This window comes from Mobula hypostoma, chromosome 14 (assembly GCF_963921235.1).
Source record: "Mobula hypostoma chromosome 14, sMobHyp1.1, whole genome shotgun sequence".
NCBI lineage: Eukaryota > Metazoa > Chordata > Chondrichthyes > Myliobatiformes > Myliobatidae > Mobula > Mobula hypostoma.
In genome coordinates, this window is record NC_086110.1 from 75,516,664 (window position 1) to 75,532,051 (window position 15,388).

At 46.8% G+C, this 15,388-nt stretch overlaps 1 protein-coding gene across 1 annotated transcript in view; it reads left to right on the plus strand.

The window, feature by feature from the left end:
* Window positions 1-8,467: 8,467 nt before the first annotated feature.
* The window catches only part of ciao2b (cytosolic iron-sulfur assembly component 2B), a 34,699-nt gene continuing 27,778 nt past the window's right edge, over window positions 8,468-15,388 (plus strand). The window contains exons 1-2 of the mRNA XM_063067247.1: window positions 8,468-8,638; window positions 9,726-9,805. Of these exons, the coding sequence (XP_062923317.1) occupies window positions 8,482-8,638; window positions 9,726-9,805 (237 nt within the window). The 5' untranslated portion in view covers window positions 8,468-8,481. The remainder of the gene's footprint in view (window positions 8,639-9,725; window positions 9,806-15,388) is intronic.

Consider the following 15,388-nt stretch of genomic DNA (forward strand, 5'->3'; position numbering starts at 1 on the left):
GGCTGGGAGGTGAGAGGTAGAAAAGTCACAGGGCTGGGAGGTGATAGGTAGAAAAGTCACAGGGCTGGAGAAGAAGTAGTCTGATTGGAGAAGAGTTGACCATGGGAGAAAGGGAAGGAGGAGGAGCACCGGGGGTGGTGATAGGCAGGTGAGAAGACAAGGTAAGAGGCTAGAGTGGGAAATAAAAGAAGGGGGAAGAGGGAAAGAGAAAGATTACTGGAAGTTGGAGAAATTGATGTTCATGCCATCAGGTTGGAGGCTACCCAGACAGAATATGAAGTGTTGCTCCTCCAACCTAAGGGTGGCCTCATCGTTATAGAAGAGAAGTTCATGGACTGTCATATCAGAATGGGAATGGGGATAGGGATTAAAATAATTGGCCACCAGGAAACTCTGATTTTTGCGGGTGGAACGGAGGTGCATGACAAAGCAGTCCTCCAATCAACATTGGGTTTCACCAAGGGGAAGGTGCTTTGGGAACACAGGACACAATAGACAAGCCCAGCAGATTCACAGATGAAGTGTTTCCCCATCTGTTTTCTCATCCCTTTTGTTGCTTGTAAGAGCAGGTTGGCCATTTGGTCCCTCTGCCTGTTCATCCTTCACTAGAATCATAACTGATCCAACTGTTGTCTCAGTTTCATTTTTCTGTCTGTGCCCCACTACCTTAGACTCCCCATGAAACAGAAACCTAAGTCTCAAGAAGAGCAAATCCAAGATGAGTCCTCTTTTCATTACCACCATTGGGGAGGAGAATCAGAATCGGGTTAAATATCTCCGACTCACGTCGTGAAATTTGTTGGTGTGTGGCAGCATTTCAATGTTCAAAGTGAATTTATTATCTAAGTAGCTATATGCCACCATATACAACCCTGAGATTCATTTTCTTGCGGGTATTCACCGTAACTACAAGGAACACACTAGAATCAACGAAAAACTGCACACGAGACGGACAAACTACCAGTGTGCAAAAGACAAGAAACTGTGCAAATACAAAAAACCAACCAAATTAATAATAGTAAATAAGCAATAAATATCAAGAACGTGAGATGAAGAGTCCTTAAAGTGAGTCTATCTGATGATTATGATTTATATTACATTTTATATTTTGCACTGTATTCCACCAGCCAGAACATGCCCTCTTCCCACTGCTGCAGTCAGGAAGAAGGTACAAGAGCCTTGGGACTCACACACTGGGTTCGGGAACAGTTATTACCCCTCAACCATCAGGCCTTTGACCAGAGGGGATAACTTCACTCAACTTCACTTGCCCCATCACTGAACTGCTCCCTCAACCAATGGACTCACTTTCAAGGACTCTTTATCTCATGTTCTCGATATTTATTGCTTATTTACAGTATTTATTATTATTTTGTTTTATTTTTCTATTTGCACAGTCTGTTGTCTTTTGCACATTGGTTCTTTGTCCACCCTGCGTGTGGTTTCTCATTGATTCTGTTGGAGCCCAGCATCCGACAACCTGCAATGCAGGAGTCCATGGATGACAACACTGTCCAAGCAAGATGGGAATTGGGTACCCTGGACAACGTAGCTGCCTTCAAGGTCAGGAAGTCCAGACGCATGGTGATCAAAAAGGGCAAGGTTACTAGCAAGTTCAGTCTTCAAGTATAGGGAGAAATCATTCCATCCATAGAGGACAACCCAGTAAGGTGTCTTGGAAATTGGTTTAATGCAGCAATGACAGATGGGGCCAACATCACCGACACTTTAAAGCAGACTGAAGAGTGGCTGAAGAAGAATCAGACTCCAGACTCCCTGGTAAATTTAAGACAGGATGTACCAACATGGTCTTCTACCAAGGCTGCTCTGGCTTTTCACAGTGTATGAGTTCTCCATGACCACTGTGGAAAGCATTGAGAGGGAAGTCAACAAGCACCTGCAGAGGTGACTGGGGACACCCCCCAAGTTTTTCTTCAGTGGGGCTCTACATAAGATCAGGCCAGCCACAGCTCCAGTTGTCATCAGTAGTGGAGGAGTTCAAGGTGGCAAAGTGTAGAATGGTGTTAACACTGAGGGACTCCGATGACAAGCTAATAAATCAACATGGGTCACAACACGATGGGGCCAAAACTGGGCTGTCAGCTAGGCCACAGACCAGGCAGTGAGCCTCCTGCAGATAAGAGACATCATCAGTAACCCATGCCTGGGACCGCAAGGCCTCAGCTCTGCACACTTCCAATGATAGGGGAGTGCAAGTGTAATGGAGCAATGGCATGGTCCAAGCAGAGGTACGGAACCGTGAGGATGAAAGGTGCGTATCGAAGGCAGTAGAGTCGGGTCACAGGGCCCTGGATGAAATGGGGTCTTCCCGAGTGCAAGATCACTTCGGCAGAGCTTTGGAGACTGGAGCCCCTCCGCAGTTCCTTCCTCCTGTTGTCTACGTATAACACTCTCCCTACAGCATCACAGCCGCATACATGGGGGCTGAGAGAGGTCCCTATCTGCAAGCTTTGTGGTCAGTGGGGTTCACTGGCACACATACAGTCAGGATGCAAAACAGCTTTAACACAAGCACGGTATAGGTGGTACCACGACAGGGTCCTGCTGTCCCTTGCTGACTCACTGGAGCAGGAGAGGTGTAAAAAGAGACCAGCTGGCAAAGAGGCTAACAGGGGAGTCGTTTTCGTCAAGGAAAGGGCCACACCAGATATATCAAAGAGGCCTAAATCCAATCTGCTGCAAACTGCCACATCATGGGAGAAGAGGGTCATTGTGGGGAGGAAGTTGCAGTTCCGGGAGATGATGCAAACCACACTTCAACCAGACATCGCACTGTGGTCCAACAAAGACAAGAAAATCATCCTGGTGGAGCTCACAATACCATGAGAGGAAGGATACAAGGAGGCTCGCGAAGGGAAGGCTCTGAATACCAGTCCTTAGTCCAAGAATGCAGGGACAAACAATGGCAGACGTGGCTATTCCCCGTGGAGATTGGCTGTAGAGGGTTCTGGGCAAGGTCGGCATGGAGATCGCTGTCTGTGCTGGATCTTGATGAAAAGAGCAAGAACCAAGCGGCTCGCAGGATGGGGAGGAGGCAGAAAGAGCCTCTTCCTGGATATGAAGCAGGGGAGAGGCGTTGAGCTGGAAATCAGGAGCAGATGGCCAGTGACTTGGCCACCACTGCTGTCCCGCCAGCTGGAGAGTGTCGTGGTTAAGGGTCAAAACACTCGATGAAGATTGGGCACCTCCTAACAACATCTGCTCCTGGGCAATGGCTACGGTTACCTCATCAGGTAACTGAAGAGAAGTATGGTGCAAGCAAGCGTTTCATTCTATTTACTGTGAATGCCCACAAGAAAATGCATCTCAGAGCTGTATATGTCCTTTGATATAAATTGAGCACGAACTTTGAACTTTGATTCACCCCGATTCCCTCGGCTCATGTTGGGCTGCGTCTCATTGGCGGTCGGCGGGTGGCCTCAGATTATCGGTGAATCATCTGTTTAGATGCGAGCACGCTGGGCGAGGTGACTTTGTGATGCCTAACAAACATGAGTGAGACGCTTTCCCCACCCGATGGCTGCGTAAGAGCTGAAATCAATATCTGCTTGAATAGCACTTAGCAGAGGCTTCAGATATAAGTAGACAGTGAATCTCCAGTCATGTGCTCAGCATTTGACTTTGGTGTCACGTTGCAGTATGTTACCCACCATTGGTACTTTGATACAGTGAATGACGTATCACACTATATAGGATTACAATCAAATATACTGTACTCATGATTTCTGGCTTCTCATCACTATTAACCCTTACACGGCTGCAGTGCGTGCGGTGACCTCCTCTCAGAACCACGCTACAATGATTGCATACCTTTCAGGGACCTGCAAAGGTATTGATGATTCAGGGTCTGTACTCACTGGAGTTTAAAGTAATGAGAGGGGATATTCAGAGATTAAGGGAGCTAGGGCTTTACTCTTTGGAGAGAAGGAGGATGAGAGGAGACATGATAGAGGTGTACAAGATAATAAGAAGAATAGATAGAGTGGATAGCCAGCGCCTCTTCCCCAGGGCACCACTGCTCAATACAAGAGGACATGGCTTTAAGGTAAGGAGTGGGAAGCTCAAGGGGGATATTAGAGGAAGGTTTTTTACTCAGAGAATGGTTGGTGCGTGGAATGCACTGCCTGAGTCAGTGGTGGAGGCAGATACACTAGTGAAGTTTAAGAGACTACTAGACAGGTATATGGAGGAATTTAAGGTGGGGGGTTATATGGGAGGCAGGGTTTGAGGGTCGGCACAACATTGTGGGCCGAAGGGCCTGTAATGTGCTGTAATGTTCCATGTTCTATGGATCTCATTGAATATTGAAAGGCCTAGAGAGAAAAGGCATTCCCTACAGTGGGTAAGACTAGGACCAGAGGGCAGAATAGTCTCAGAATAGAGGGACATCCATTTAGAACAGAGATGAGGAGGAACTTCTCTAGCCAGAGGCTGGGGAGTCTGTGGAATCCATTACCACAGATAGCTATGGAAGCCAAGTCATTGGGTATACTTATCATGCCGGTAGAAAGGTTCTTGATTGGTCAGGATGTCAGGTTATGGGGGGGGGGGTGAGGCGGGAGAATGGGGTTGGGAAGGTAATAAATCAGCCATGGAGCACACTCTATGGGTCGAATGGTCGAATTCTGCCCCCATGTTGTATGGTCTTATGATGTTCCACACACGGACAAAAGGAAAATGGAGGGCTATGTGGGAGGAGAGGGTTAGATTGATCTTGGAATAGGTTAAAGGGTCAGCACAACATTGTGGGCCAAAGGGCCTGTGCTGCGCTGTATTGTTCTGTGTTCTGTGTTTTAAATTACTTTCCCTGTGCTAGCGTTCACTGGACTTCTTAGAATCCTCTGTGCATCCTCCAAATTCCCAGCCTCCCTCGTCTTTGAAAACAGGATCAGCACTTCTTTTCATGGAGAAAATTCCCAGCACATTTTAGAAAATACTGGGTAATCCCCAGCTCCTTGATGATTCCAGTATTCTGGAATCCCAGCGGGTGTGTCACAGCCCCTCTTCGCATCCATTCCTGCTATCAACATGACCCACTTGACCCTCACCAATTTTTAATCAACGCATTATAGAAAACATCCAATCTGATACCTCCTGGCTTGGAACGACAACTGCTCTGCCCAAGACCACAAGAAACTGTAGAGAGTTGTGTACGCAGCCCAGCACATCACAGAAACCAGCCTCTGTCTACACTTCTCAGCGCCTCAGTACCCACCACACAGCATCCACACCAGGAGCACCATACTCAAAAACAGGAAGCAGTAACACCTCCACCCACTAACCCAGCCCTGCAACAGATCCACAGTAACAATTATTTCGTTCACCATCACGCTCGGGTACCGGACATGACATTAAACAACCTTGTGTCCATCCTAATGTCACTTTATGCACATACAATCAGACAATGTATTTTTTAGCTAAGGTATATTTTTGTGCTGTTTATTCAGTTTTTGCTTATTATGTTCATTTAATGCTGCATTGGATATGGAGTAACAACCCTTCCTTCTCCTTTACACTTGTCTATTGAAGGATGGCAATCAACAATCTTGAATCAAAGACCCCACTGACCTTCGACATTCCCTTTTCTGAAAGCACATGCCACCAGGCTCAAACAGAGCTCCTGCCCCATGGCGCTCAGACAATTGTACAACAAATTGGACACTTCACCTCATAATCTACCTGGATAGGACCTAGCATCTTCATGTCTACGCAGACTACGGTTCAGCACGTTGCCTTCAGGTGAGGGACATAGATGAAGTGATTGGCTACAACAGAGTGCAGCACTCCCTTGGAACTGCAGTGTGAGGAGAGCCAAAGTTCAGTATGGAGGCTCACTGAATGGTGATCTGGGGATTTACCCCACTGAATGGAGATTTGGGGTTTTGCCCTACTGAATACTGATCTGGGGTTTTAGCCCCCTGAATGGTGATCTGGTGATCTACCCCACTGAATGATGATCTGGGTATTTACCCCACTGCATGGTGATCTAGGAATTACCCCACTGAATGGTGATCTAGGATTTACACACTGAATGGTGATCTGGGGATTCACGCACAGAATGGTGATCTGGGGATTCACGCACTGAATGGCGACCTGGGATTTACACACTGAATGGTGATCTGGGATTTACACACTGAATGGTGATCTGGGATTTACACACTGAATGGTGATCTGGGGATTCACACACTGAATGGTGGTCTGGGGATTTACACACTGAATGGTGATCTGGGGATTTACACACTGAATGGTGATCTGGGGGTTTACACACTGAATGGTGATCTAGGATTTACACACTGAATGGTGATCTGGGGTATCAGCCACTGACTACTCCAGTGAGTTTGCATGGTCCACTTTTTGAACCATTTCTGGGCCTGGAGCCTGCTTCACCGAACATTACAATGGGTTTCCCCTGGCCCGCAATTGTTCAGACCTCACACCAGTGTGGCCAAATGAACACTTCCTCAGACCATCTACCTTCCTAGATCTGCTTCTCTCTCTCTGAGACCCCTCTTCTTTCTCTCAGAGCTGCCCCCTTTCTCACTGGTGCCTCCCCTTTCTCTCAAACCCAATCCCTTTTTTCACAGAATCCCCCCTCCACTTTCTGTCAGACCTATTCCCTTTCTTACAGTCCCCTCACCCCTTCTCACAGCCACCTCCTCTTTCTCACGGATCCATTTCCTTTCTCACAGAAGCATCCCCTTTCTCACAGTCCAACACTCTTTCTCACATTCACATTCTCTTTCTCACTGACCCATCCCCTTTGTCACAGACATATCCCTTTTCTCACAGATACATCCTTTCTAACAGACCCACCTAGTTTCTCAGTTACATCCCCTTTCTCCCAGTCCCACCCCCCTTCTCACAGACCCATCCCATTTCTCACAGACCCACCCCCCCTTCTCACAGACCCATCCCATTTCTCACAGACCCACCCCCCCTTCTCACAGACCCATCCCATTTCTCACATTCCCACACCCTTTCTCACAGACGGATCCCATTTCTCGCAGACCAACCCCTTTCTCACAGACCCATGCCCTTTCTCCCAGTTCTACCCCTTTCTCGCAGACCCCCTGTCTTTTCTCACAAACCCATCCCCTTTCTCACCGACTCCCCCGTTCTCGCCTCATTTGCTCTGTGGAGTCGCTGCGCCCTCTGGCGGGCCGGGACCGCTATTGATACTCGTTGCCCCGTTTCTGCGGGACGGGACGCGGCGGAAACCGGGCGGAACAGACCCAACAGCTCCGCGCGTTCCTTGTATCACACTAATACTGAACGGAAGGTCTAATATCACTGACATATGCCATGGAAATTAGTTGTTTTGCGCCATTAGAACTGTGCAAAGACATACAATTATTATAACTTACAAAATAAATGAATTGCGAATAAAATGGGAAGATACTGAGGCAATGACCCAGCGTTATTTGTCCGTTTAAAAATCTGAGGGCGGAGAGGAAGAAGCTGTTCCTAAATCGTTGAGTGTGTGTCCTCAGGTTCCTGTACGTCCTCCTTGACGGTGGTAAGGAGAAGAGGGCATGTCCTGCCTGGGTGGTGAGGGTACTTAATGATGGGTTGTGCCTCCTGAAGATGTCCAGGATGGAGTGGAGAGAGTTGTGGCCGGGGTGGAGCTGGCTGCGTTTACGTACAGAGAATCCTCTTATCTTTGCTCATTACCGATTGGTAAGACAACTGCTCTGCCCGTGACCGCAAGAAATTGCCGAGAATTGTGGGCACAGCTCAGCACCGAACACACACCTCTCTCCATCCTTCACTCCAAAGAGAATAGCCCAGGCTCATTCAATCTATCCTCAAATGGCACGCTCCCGAATCCTGGTAAATCTCCTCTGCATCCTCTAAAGCTTCCACATCCTTCCTATAAAGAGGCAACCAGAACTGAACACAATATTCCAAGTGTGGTCCAACTAGGATTTTACGGATTTCCGACATTACCTGATGGCTCTTCAATGTGACGATAAAATTCAAAGCAAACTTGATTATCAGAGTAGGTATGTCACCGCATACAACGCAGACATTCATTTCTCTGTTAGTATACTCAGCGAATCTGTGGCAAACCTATAACAGGATCAATGAAAGATCAACCAGAATGCAGAAGACAATAAACTATGCAAATGCAAATATCAATAAGTAGCGATAAATAACGAGAATATGGGATAATACGATAGAGTCCTTAAAGTGATATCCAGGTCAGAATTCCGATGTTAATCGTGCATTCGTATCTAGTGGGTAAATTTTGAGTATTTGTGTTAGGATTTCAGGCATCCCAATGTGGCCGCACCTATGGCTGAGTTTGATGCAGTTTCTGTTCTGTTCCCACCCATGGGCGCGCTCAGTGCCACCCATGAATGAGCCCGGTCCCACTGTGATTGACAGCCGAGGCAACCCAGCCCCGCCCCTCGCCTTTGGCCAACCAGAGCCCGGCGCCAGCGACCCCGTGACCCGGAGATGGAAGTGCGACGCGGAGAGGGAGGCGGCATGGCGGGCGGGCTGCGGCTGGAGAACGCCAACCCGCTGGTGTTCAGCCGGAGCGCCGAGCGGCCTGTCACTGCCGCCGAGCAGGACGAGCGGCAGGCCGAGCTCATCGACGGCAGGGAGGTCTTCGATATCCGGGCCCGGCCGAGCCGGGAGGTGGCGGGGAAGCTCCTGGATAAAAATTTCAGGGCAAGGGGATACCGGGATGAATTGTCAGGATAAGGGTGTTCCCCGGGTGAAGGGTCAGGATAAAGGTTTTACCCAGGTGAAGGGCCAGGATCAGGGTTTTCCCCGGGTGAAGGCTCAGGGTCAGGGTTTTCCCCGGGATGAAGGGTCAGGATAAGGGGATCCCGGGGTGAAGGATCGGGATAAGGGTTTTCCCCGAGTGAAGGGTCAGGATAAGGGTTTTCCTGGGGATGAAGGGTCGGGATAAGGGTTTTCCCCGGGATGAAGGGTCAGGATAAGGGGATCCTGGAGTGAAGGGTCAGGATGAAAGGTTTCCTCAGGGTGAGGGGGTCAAGATGGGAATTTCTCCAGAGTAAGGGGGTCATGGAGAGGGAAGAGTCAGAGTAGGGATTTCCCTGGGGTAAGGGGCAATGGATGAGTATCAATCAATCGTGCACCATCAACCTACAGGCAGGCCAGAACCTGGGCTTTATTATTTTTTTTGTTTGTGACTATGTTTTTCTGCTGTCATAAATGTATGTGCTATATGTGAGTGCTGTCCATGCTATGTTTCGCACCTTGGCCCCGGAGGATTCATGTGTATGGTTCACTGACAATTAAACTTGAACTTGAGGGATTCTCCAGGGTGAGGGGTCATGCAGGAGGGATTTCCTGGGGAGAGGGGTCAGCAGTTGAGGAATTATGAGGAGAGCTCTGGGGCGACGGGTCATGTCAAAGGGTTTCCATGGGAGAGAGGTTGGGGGCAGAGGGATTCCCCACGGAGAAGGGTGCAGATGTGACAACCCCACCCTTGGGATTCATAGCTACAGGTTCCCCAACCTAAGCATGGAAACTTGGTGTTCTGTGTGGGAGACTATCACAGGGGATTGAGATCCCAGGTAGAGGTTTGAGGCGAGATCAGGAATTAAAGTGCCAGTGGATAAGAGAGAGGTTAAAGAGGGGAGAGGCATTATTGAGGGCAGGTATCAGTAGTTCTTACAGATTGACTTTGTTGAGTGATTCTGTTTGATCAAACGTTCCTTAACATCTACATCTGATCAGATCAATCAATGACCCAGAGCACCCACTGAGTCTGGAAGAACTGAACGTGGTGGAACAAGTTCGCGTTAATGTAAGTGCAATTCAACCTCAGAGATTTTATTAAAACAAGATTGTAGAGATTCTGCAGATAGTGGGAATCTTAAGTAACACAATTTGTGGAGGAACTCAGTAAGTTGGGCATCATCGATGGAAAGGAATAAGTCGATGTTTCGGGCAAATTCCCTTCAACAGGATTCCTGGTGGGATGTGGACCATAGATTACAACAGGAACTAGAAAAGATGTGTCAAAAACGCAATGTTATAATAATCATGGGAAATTTCAACATCCAGGTCAATTGGGAAAATCAGGTTGGCAATGGATCTCAAGAGAGTGAGTTAATTGCCTACGAGATGGTTTTTAAGAGCATTTTGTCATTGAGCCTACTAGGGGATGAGCAAACTGGATTGGGTATTATGTAATGAACTGGAGGTGATTAGGGAGCTTAAGGTAAAAGAACCCTTAGGAAACAGTCACAATATGATTGAGTTCAACTTGAAATTTGATAGGGAGAAAGTAGAGTCTGACGTAGCAGTATTTCAGTGGAGAAAGGGTAATTACAGTGGTATGAGAGAGGAGTTGGCCAAAGTAAATTGGAAGAAGATGCTGGCAGGGATGACAGCAGAGCAGCGATGACGTGAGTTTCTGGGGAAAATGAGGAAGGTGCAGGATAGTTGTGTCCAAAAACAAAGAAATACTCAAATGGCTGACAGGGGTAGGAAGTCAAAGCTAATATAAAAGCAAAAGAGGGCATACAACAGAGTAAAAATTAGTGGGAAGACAGGATTGGGAAGCTTTTAAGACCTTTCAGAGAGTAACAAAAAGAATTATTAGGAGGGAAAAGATGAAATACGAAAGCAAGCAAGCAAACAATATCAAAATGGATAGTAAGAGCTTTTCCAAGTATGTAAAAAATAAAAGGGAGATGAGACTGGATATAGGACTGCTAGAAAATGAGGCTAGAGAAATAATAATTGGGGACAATGAGGTGGCAGATGAATTAAATGAGTATTTTGCATCGGCCTTCTCCATGGAAGACACTAGCAGTGTGCCAGATAATCACAGGTGTGAGGAAAGAGAAGTGAATGCAGTCACTATTACAAGGGAGAAGGTACTCAAAAAGCTGAAAGACCTAAGGGTACATAAATCACCCAGACCAGATAAAGTGCACCCTAGGGTTCTGAAAGAGGTAGCGGTAGAGATTGTGGAGGCATTGGTAAAGATCTTTCAAAAGTCTTTGGACTCTAGCATGGTGCCAGAGGAGTCGAAAATTGAAAATGTCACTCCACTCTTTAAGAAAGGAAGAAATTATAGACCAGTTAGCCTGACCTCAGTGATTGGGAAGATGTTGGAATTAATTGTTAAGGATGAGGTTATGAGTACTTGGTGACACAGGATAAGGTGGGACAAAGTCAGTATTGTTTCCTTAAGGGAAAATCTTGCCTGAGGAACCTGTTGGAATTATTTGAGGAGATTACAAGTAGGATAGATAAAGGGGATGCTGTAAATATATATTTGGACTTTCAGAAGGTCTTTGACAAGGTGCCACAATGAGGCTGCTTACCAAGTTAAGAGCCCATGGCATTACAGGAAAGTTACTGACATGGTTAGAGCATTGGCTGATTGGTAGGAGGCAGCGAATAGGAATAAAAGTGTCCTTTTCAGGTTGGCTGCCAGTGACTGGTGGTGGTCAGTCTTGGGACCACTTCTTTTTATGCTGTATATCAATGATTTAGATGATGGAATAGATGGCTTTGTTGCTAAGTTTCCAGATGATGTGAAGATTGGTGGAGGGTCAGGTATCGTTGAGGAAACAGGTAGGATGTAGAAGGACTTAGATTAGGACAATGGGCAAGAAAGTGACAAATGAAGTACAAAGTTGAAAAATGTATGATCTTGCCCTTGGGTAGTAGACATAAATCTGCAGGCTATTCTCTAAATGGGGAAAAAAATCCAAAAATCTAAGATGCAAAGGGACTTGGGAGTCCTTGTGCCAAACTTTATACTTTATTGTCGCCAAACAATTGGTACTAGAACATACAATCATCACAGCCATATTTGATTCTGCGCTTCCCACTCCCTGGATTACAAATATTAAATATTAAAAATATAGTAAAAATTAGTACAAATGTAAATATTAAAGATTTAAATTATAAATCATAAATAGAAAATAGAAAAATGGAAAGTAAGGTAGTGCAAAAAAACGGAGAGGCAGGTCCAGATATTTGGAGGGTATGGCCCAGATCCGGGTCAGGATCCGTTCAGCAGTCTCATCACAGTTGGAAAGAAGCTGTTCCCAAATCTGGCCGTACGAGTCTTCAAGCTCCTGAACCTTCTCCCAGAGGGAAGAGGGACAAAAAGTCTGTTGGCTGGGTGGGTTGTGTCCTTGATTATCCTGGCAGCACTGCTCCGACAGCGTGTGGTGTAAAGTGAGTCCACGGACGGAAGATTGGTTTCTGTGATGTGCTGGGCTGTGTTCACGATCTTCTGCAGCTTCTTCTGGTCTTGGACAGGACAACTTCCATACCAGGTTGTGATGCACCCTAGAAGATTGCTTTCTATGGTGCATCTATAAAAATTAGTGAGCGTTTTAGGGGACAGGCCAAATTTCTTGAGTTTTCTCAAGAAGTAAAGGCGCTGGTGGGCCTTCTTGGCAGTGAATTCTGCTTGGTTGGACCAAGTCAGGTCATTTGTGATACTGACTCCGAGGAACTTAAAGCTTTTGACCTGTTCTATTTGCGCACCACCGATGTAAATTGGGTCGTGCTGTCCGCTGCTCCTTCTGAAGTCAACAACCAATTCCTTCGCCTTGCTGACGTTGAGGGATAGGTTATCGTCTTCGCACCATGCCACCAGGTTCTTAATTTCCTCTCTGTACTTAAACTCATCATTACCCGAGATACAGTCTACAATAGTGTCATCAGCAAACTTATATATTGAGTTTGATGGAAACTTTGCTACACAATCATGGGTGTACAGTGAGTACAGCAGGGGGCTGAGTACACAGCCTTGTGGGGCACCAGTGCTCAGAGTGATTGTAGAGGAGAGCTTGTCTCCTATTTTTACAGCCTGGGTCCTGTCTGTGAGGAAGTTGAAGATCCAGCTGCAGATCTGAGTGCTAAGGCCCAGGTTCCGGAGCTTAGGAATCAGTTTATTTGGAATGATGATATTAAAGGCAGAGCTGTAGTCAATGAAAAGGAGCCTTACGTATGCATCTTTATTCTCCAGGTGTTCTAAGGAGGAATGTAGGGCCAGAGAGATGGCATCTGCCGTTGACCTGTTGCTCCGGTAGGCGAATTGCAAAGCGTCGAGGTTGACCGGTAGGCTGTGGTTGATGTGTGTCATAACCAATCTCTCGAAGCACTTCATAGCAATTGATGTCAGAGCCACAGGTTGATAGTCATTCAGGCATGCCACCTTGCTCTCCTTCGGCACTGGGATTATCGTTGCCTTCTTAAAACACGAGGGGATCTTAGACTGAAGAAAGGAGCAGTTGAAGATGTCAGCAAACACTCCAGCTAGCTCGCTAGCACAGTCCCGGAGAATCCATCCTGGGACGCCATCTGGGCCCGTCACCTTCTTTGGATTTATCTTCAGGAAGGCCCTTCTAACGTCCTCCTCGGTGGCGATGAATCTCAATGCCACCAGGTCCGGTTCATCCAGAGGGAGTGGGACGCTCCTCTTCTGTTCGAATCTTGTGTAGAATACGTTAAGTTCGTCAGGAAGAGAAGCGCCACAGTTATTGATATTCCCAGTCTTTTCTTTGCGCCCAGTAATCTCATCTCATCCCTAAAGGTTAACTTGCAGGTTGAGTTGGTGAGGAGGAAGGCAAATGCCACGTTAGCATTCATTTCAAGAGCTTTGGAATACAAAAGCAGGAATGTGATACTGAGGCTTTATAAGGCACTAGTGAGGCCTCACCTTGAGTAATGTGAACAGTTTTGGGTTCCTCATCTAATAAAAGATGTGCTGGCATTGGAGAGGGTTCAGAGGAGTTTCAGAAGGGATGATTCTGGGAACGAAAGGGTTATCCGAGGAATGTTTGGTGGCTCTGGGTCTGTATTCGCAGTTTAGAAGGATGAAGGGGGGGATCTCATTGAAACCTTTCACATTTTGAAAGACCTAGACAATAGGTGTGGAAAGGATGTTTCCCGTGGTGGGGGTGTCTAGGACAAAAATGACACGGCCTCAAGATAGAGGGGTATCCACTTAAAACAGATGCAGAGAAATTTCTTTAGCCAGAGGTTGGTGAATTATGTGGAATTTGTTACCACAGGCAGCTGTGGAGGCCAGGTCATTGTGTGTACTTAAGACAGAACTTGATAGGTTCTCGATTGGACATGGCATCAAGGGTTACGGGGAGAAGGCCAGGGAGTGAGTCTGAGGAGGGGGAAAAAGGATCAGCCATGATTGAATGGAGGAGCAGGCTTGTTGGGCCAAATGGCACAATTCTGCTCCAATGTCTTATGGTCTTATGGAAGTGGACAATATTCATTTTCATCGATGCTGCTCGACCTGCTGAACTCCTCCAGCATTTTGTGTGTATCTATCTATCTGTCTTCGTAGCATCAGAGTATTTTATGTCTTGCACAGTACTGTTGCCACAAAACGACAAATTTCAAGACAATGTCAGTGATAATAAAACTGAGTCTGGTTCTAACTGACTATCTACCTGTTTTACTAACTGCCCGTTACACTGCTGGCATTTAGGGCAGTAATGAAGTCCCTCCATCTCTGGCAGTGTACAGAGTTTCATTTACCATGTCATCAGCTTCTTCTTGGTTTTCACTACTGTCAGCCATACAAGTGTCGGATGGAGACTCCGGAATATCGTCACACTCAGATGCAGAAGGATTCTTCATTGCTGTTGCCTGAATAGTTTTGTTTGACCAGTCAGGGTTGTTAGCCCTGAACCTGGGCGACACTCAATCTGACCTCTCCACTTTAACTTGTTTGGTACCAAGCAGCTGTAAGGGGAGATTGGGCAAATGCATGTTGTTTCCTCTGGAGTGGCAGCGGCCAGGAGAAAATCAGATGGAAGTAAAGATAATTATGAGGCGTAAGTGGGTAAATGTCCCCTACCAAAAGCCAAAGCATGAAGCATGGACTCCAGGCAGCATAGCTCTCAGTCCTTGAGGCACACAAACCCCCAAACAATGATCCTCTTGGAGATGTTCACCAGCATAAACAGAGGAGGAGAACCATAGGGAGGTCTTGGGCAGATGAGGGGAAAAGGAGGGGTGAGAGTGGAACCAGAATAGGGAACGGAAGAAGAGAGGTGGGAGTGAAATTATTGAAAATTATAGAAATGAAAGTTCATGCATTAGGTTGGAGGCTACCCAGATGGAATATAAGGTATTGCTCCTCCAACCTGACTTTAGTCTCATTGTGCAAGTAGAGACCATGGACTGACATGTCAGAATGGGAATGGGAAGTCAAATTGAAATGGATAGACACCAGGAGATCCTTTTTTTTGTGGGGGACTGAGCGAAGGTGCCTGCAATGTAGAAGTTGTTTCATTGGATACAACAGATAACTTGACAGGCTCACAGATGAAGTGTCGGCTCACCTCAAAGAACTGTTTGGGGCCCTGAGTGGTGGTGAGGGAGGAGGTGT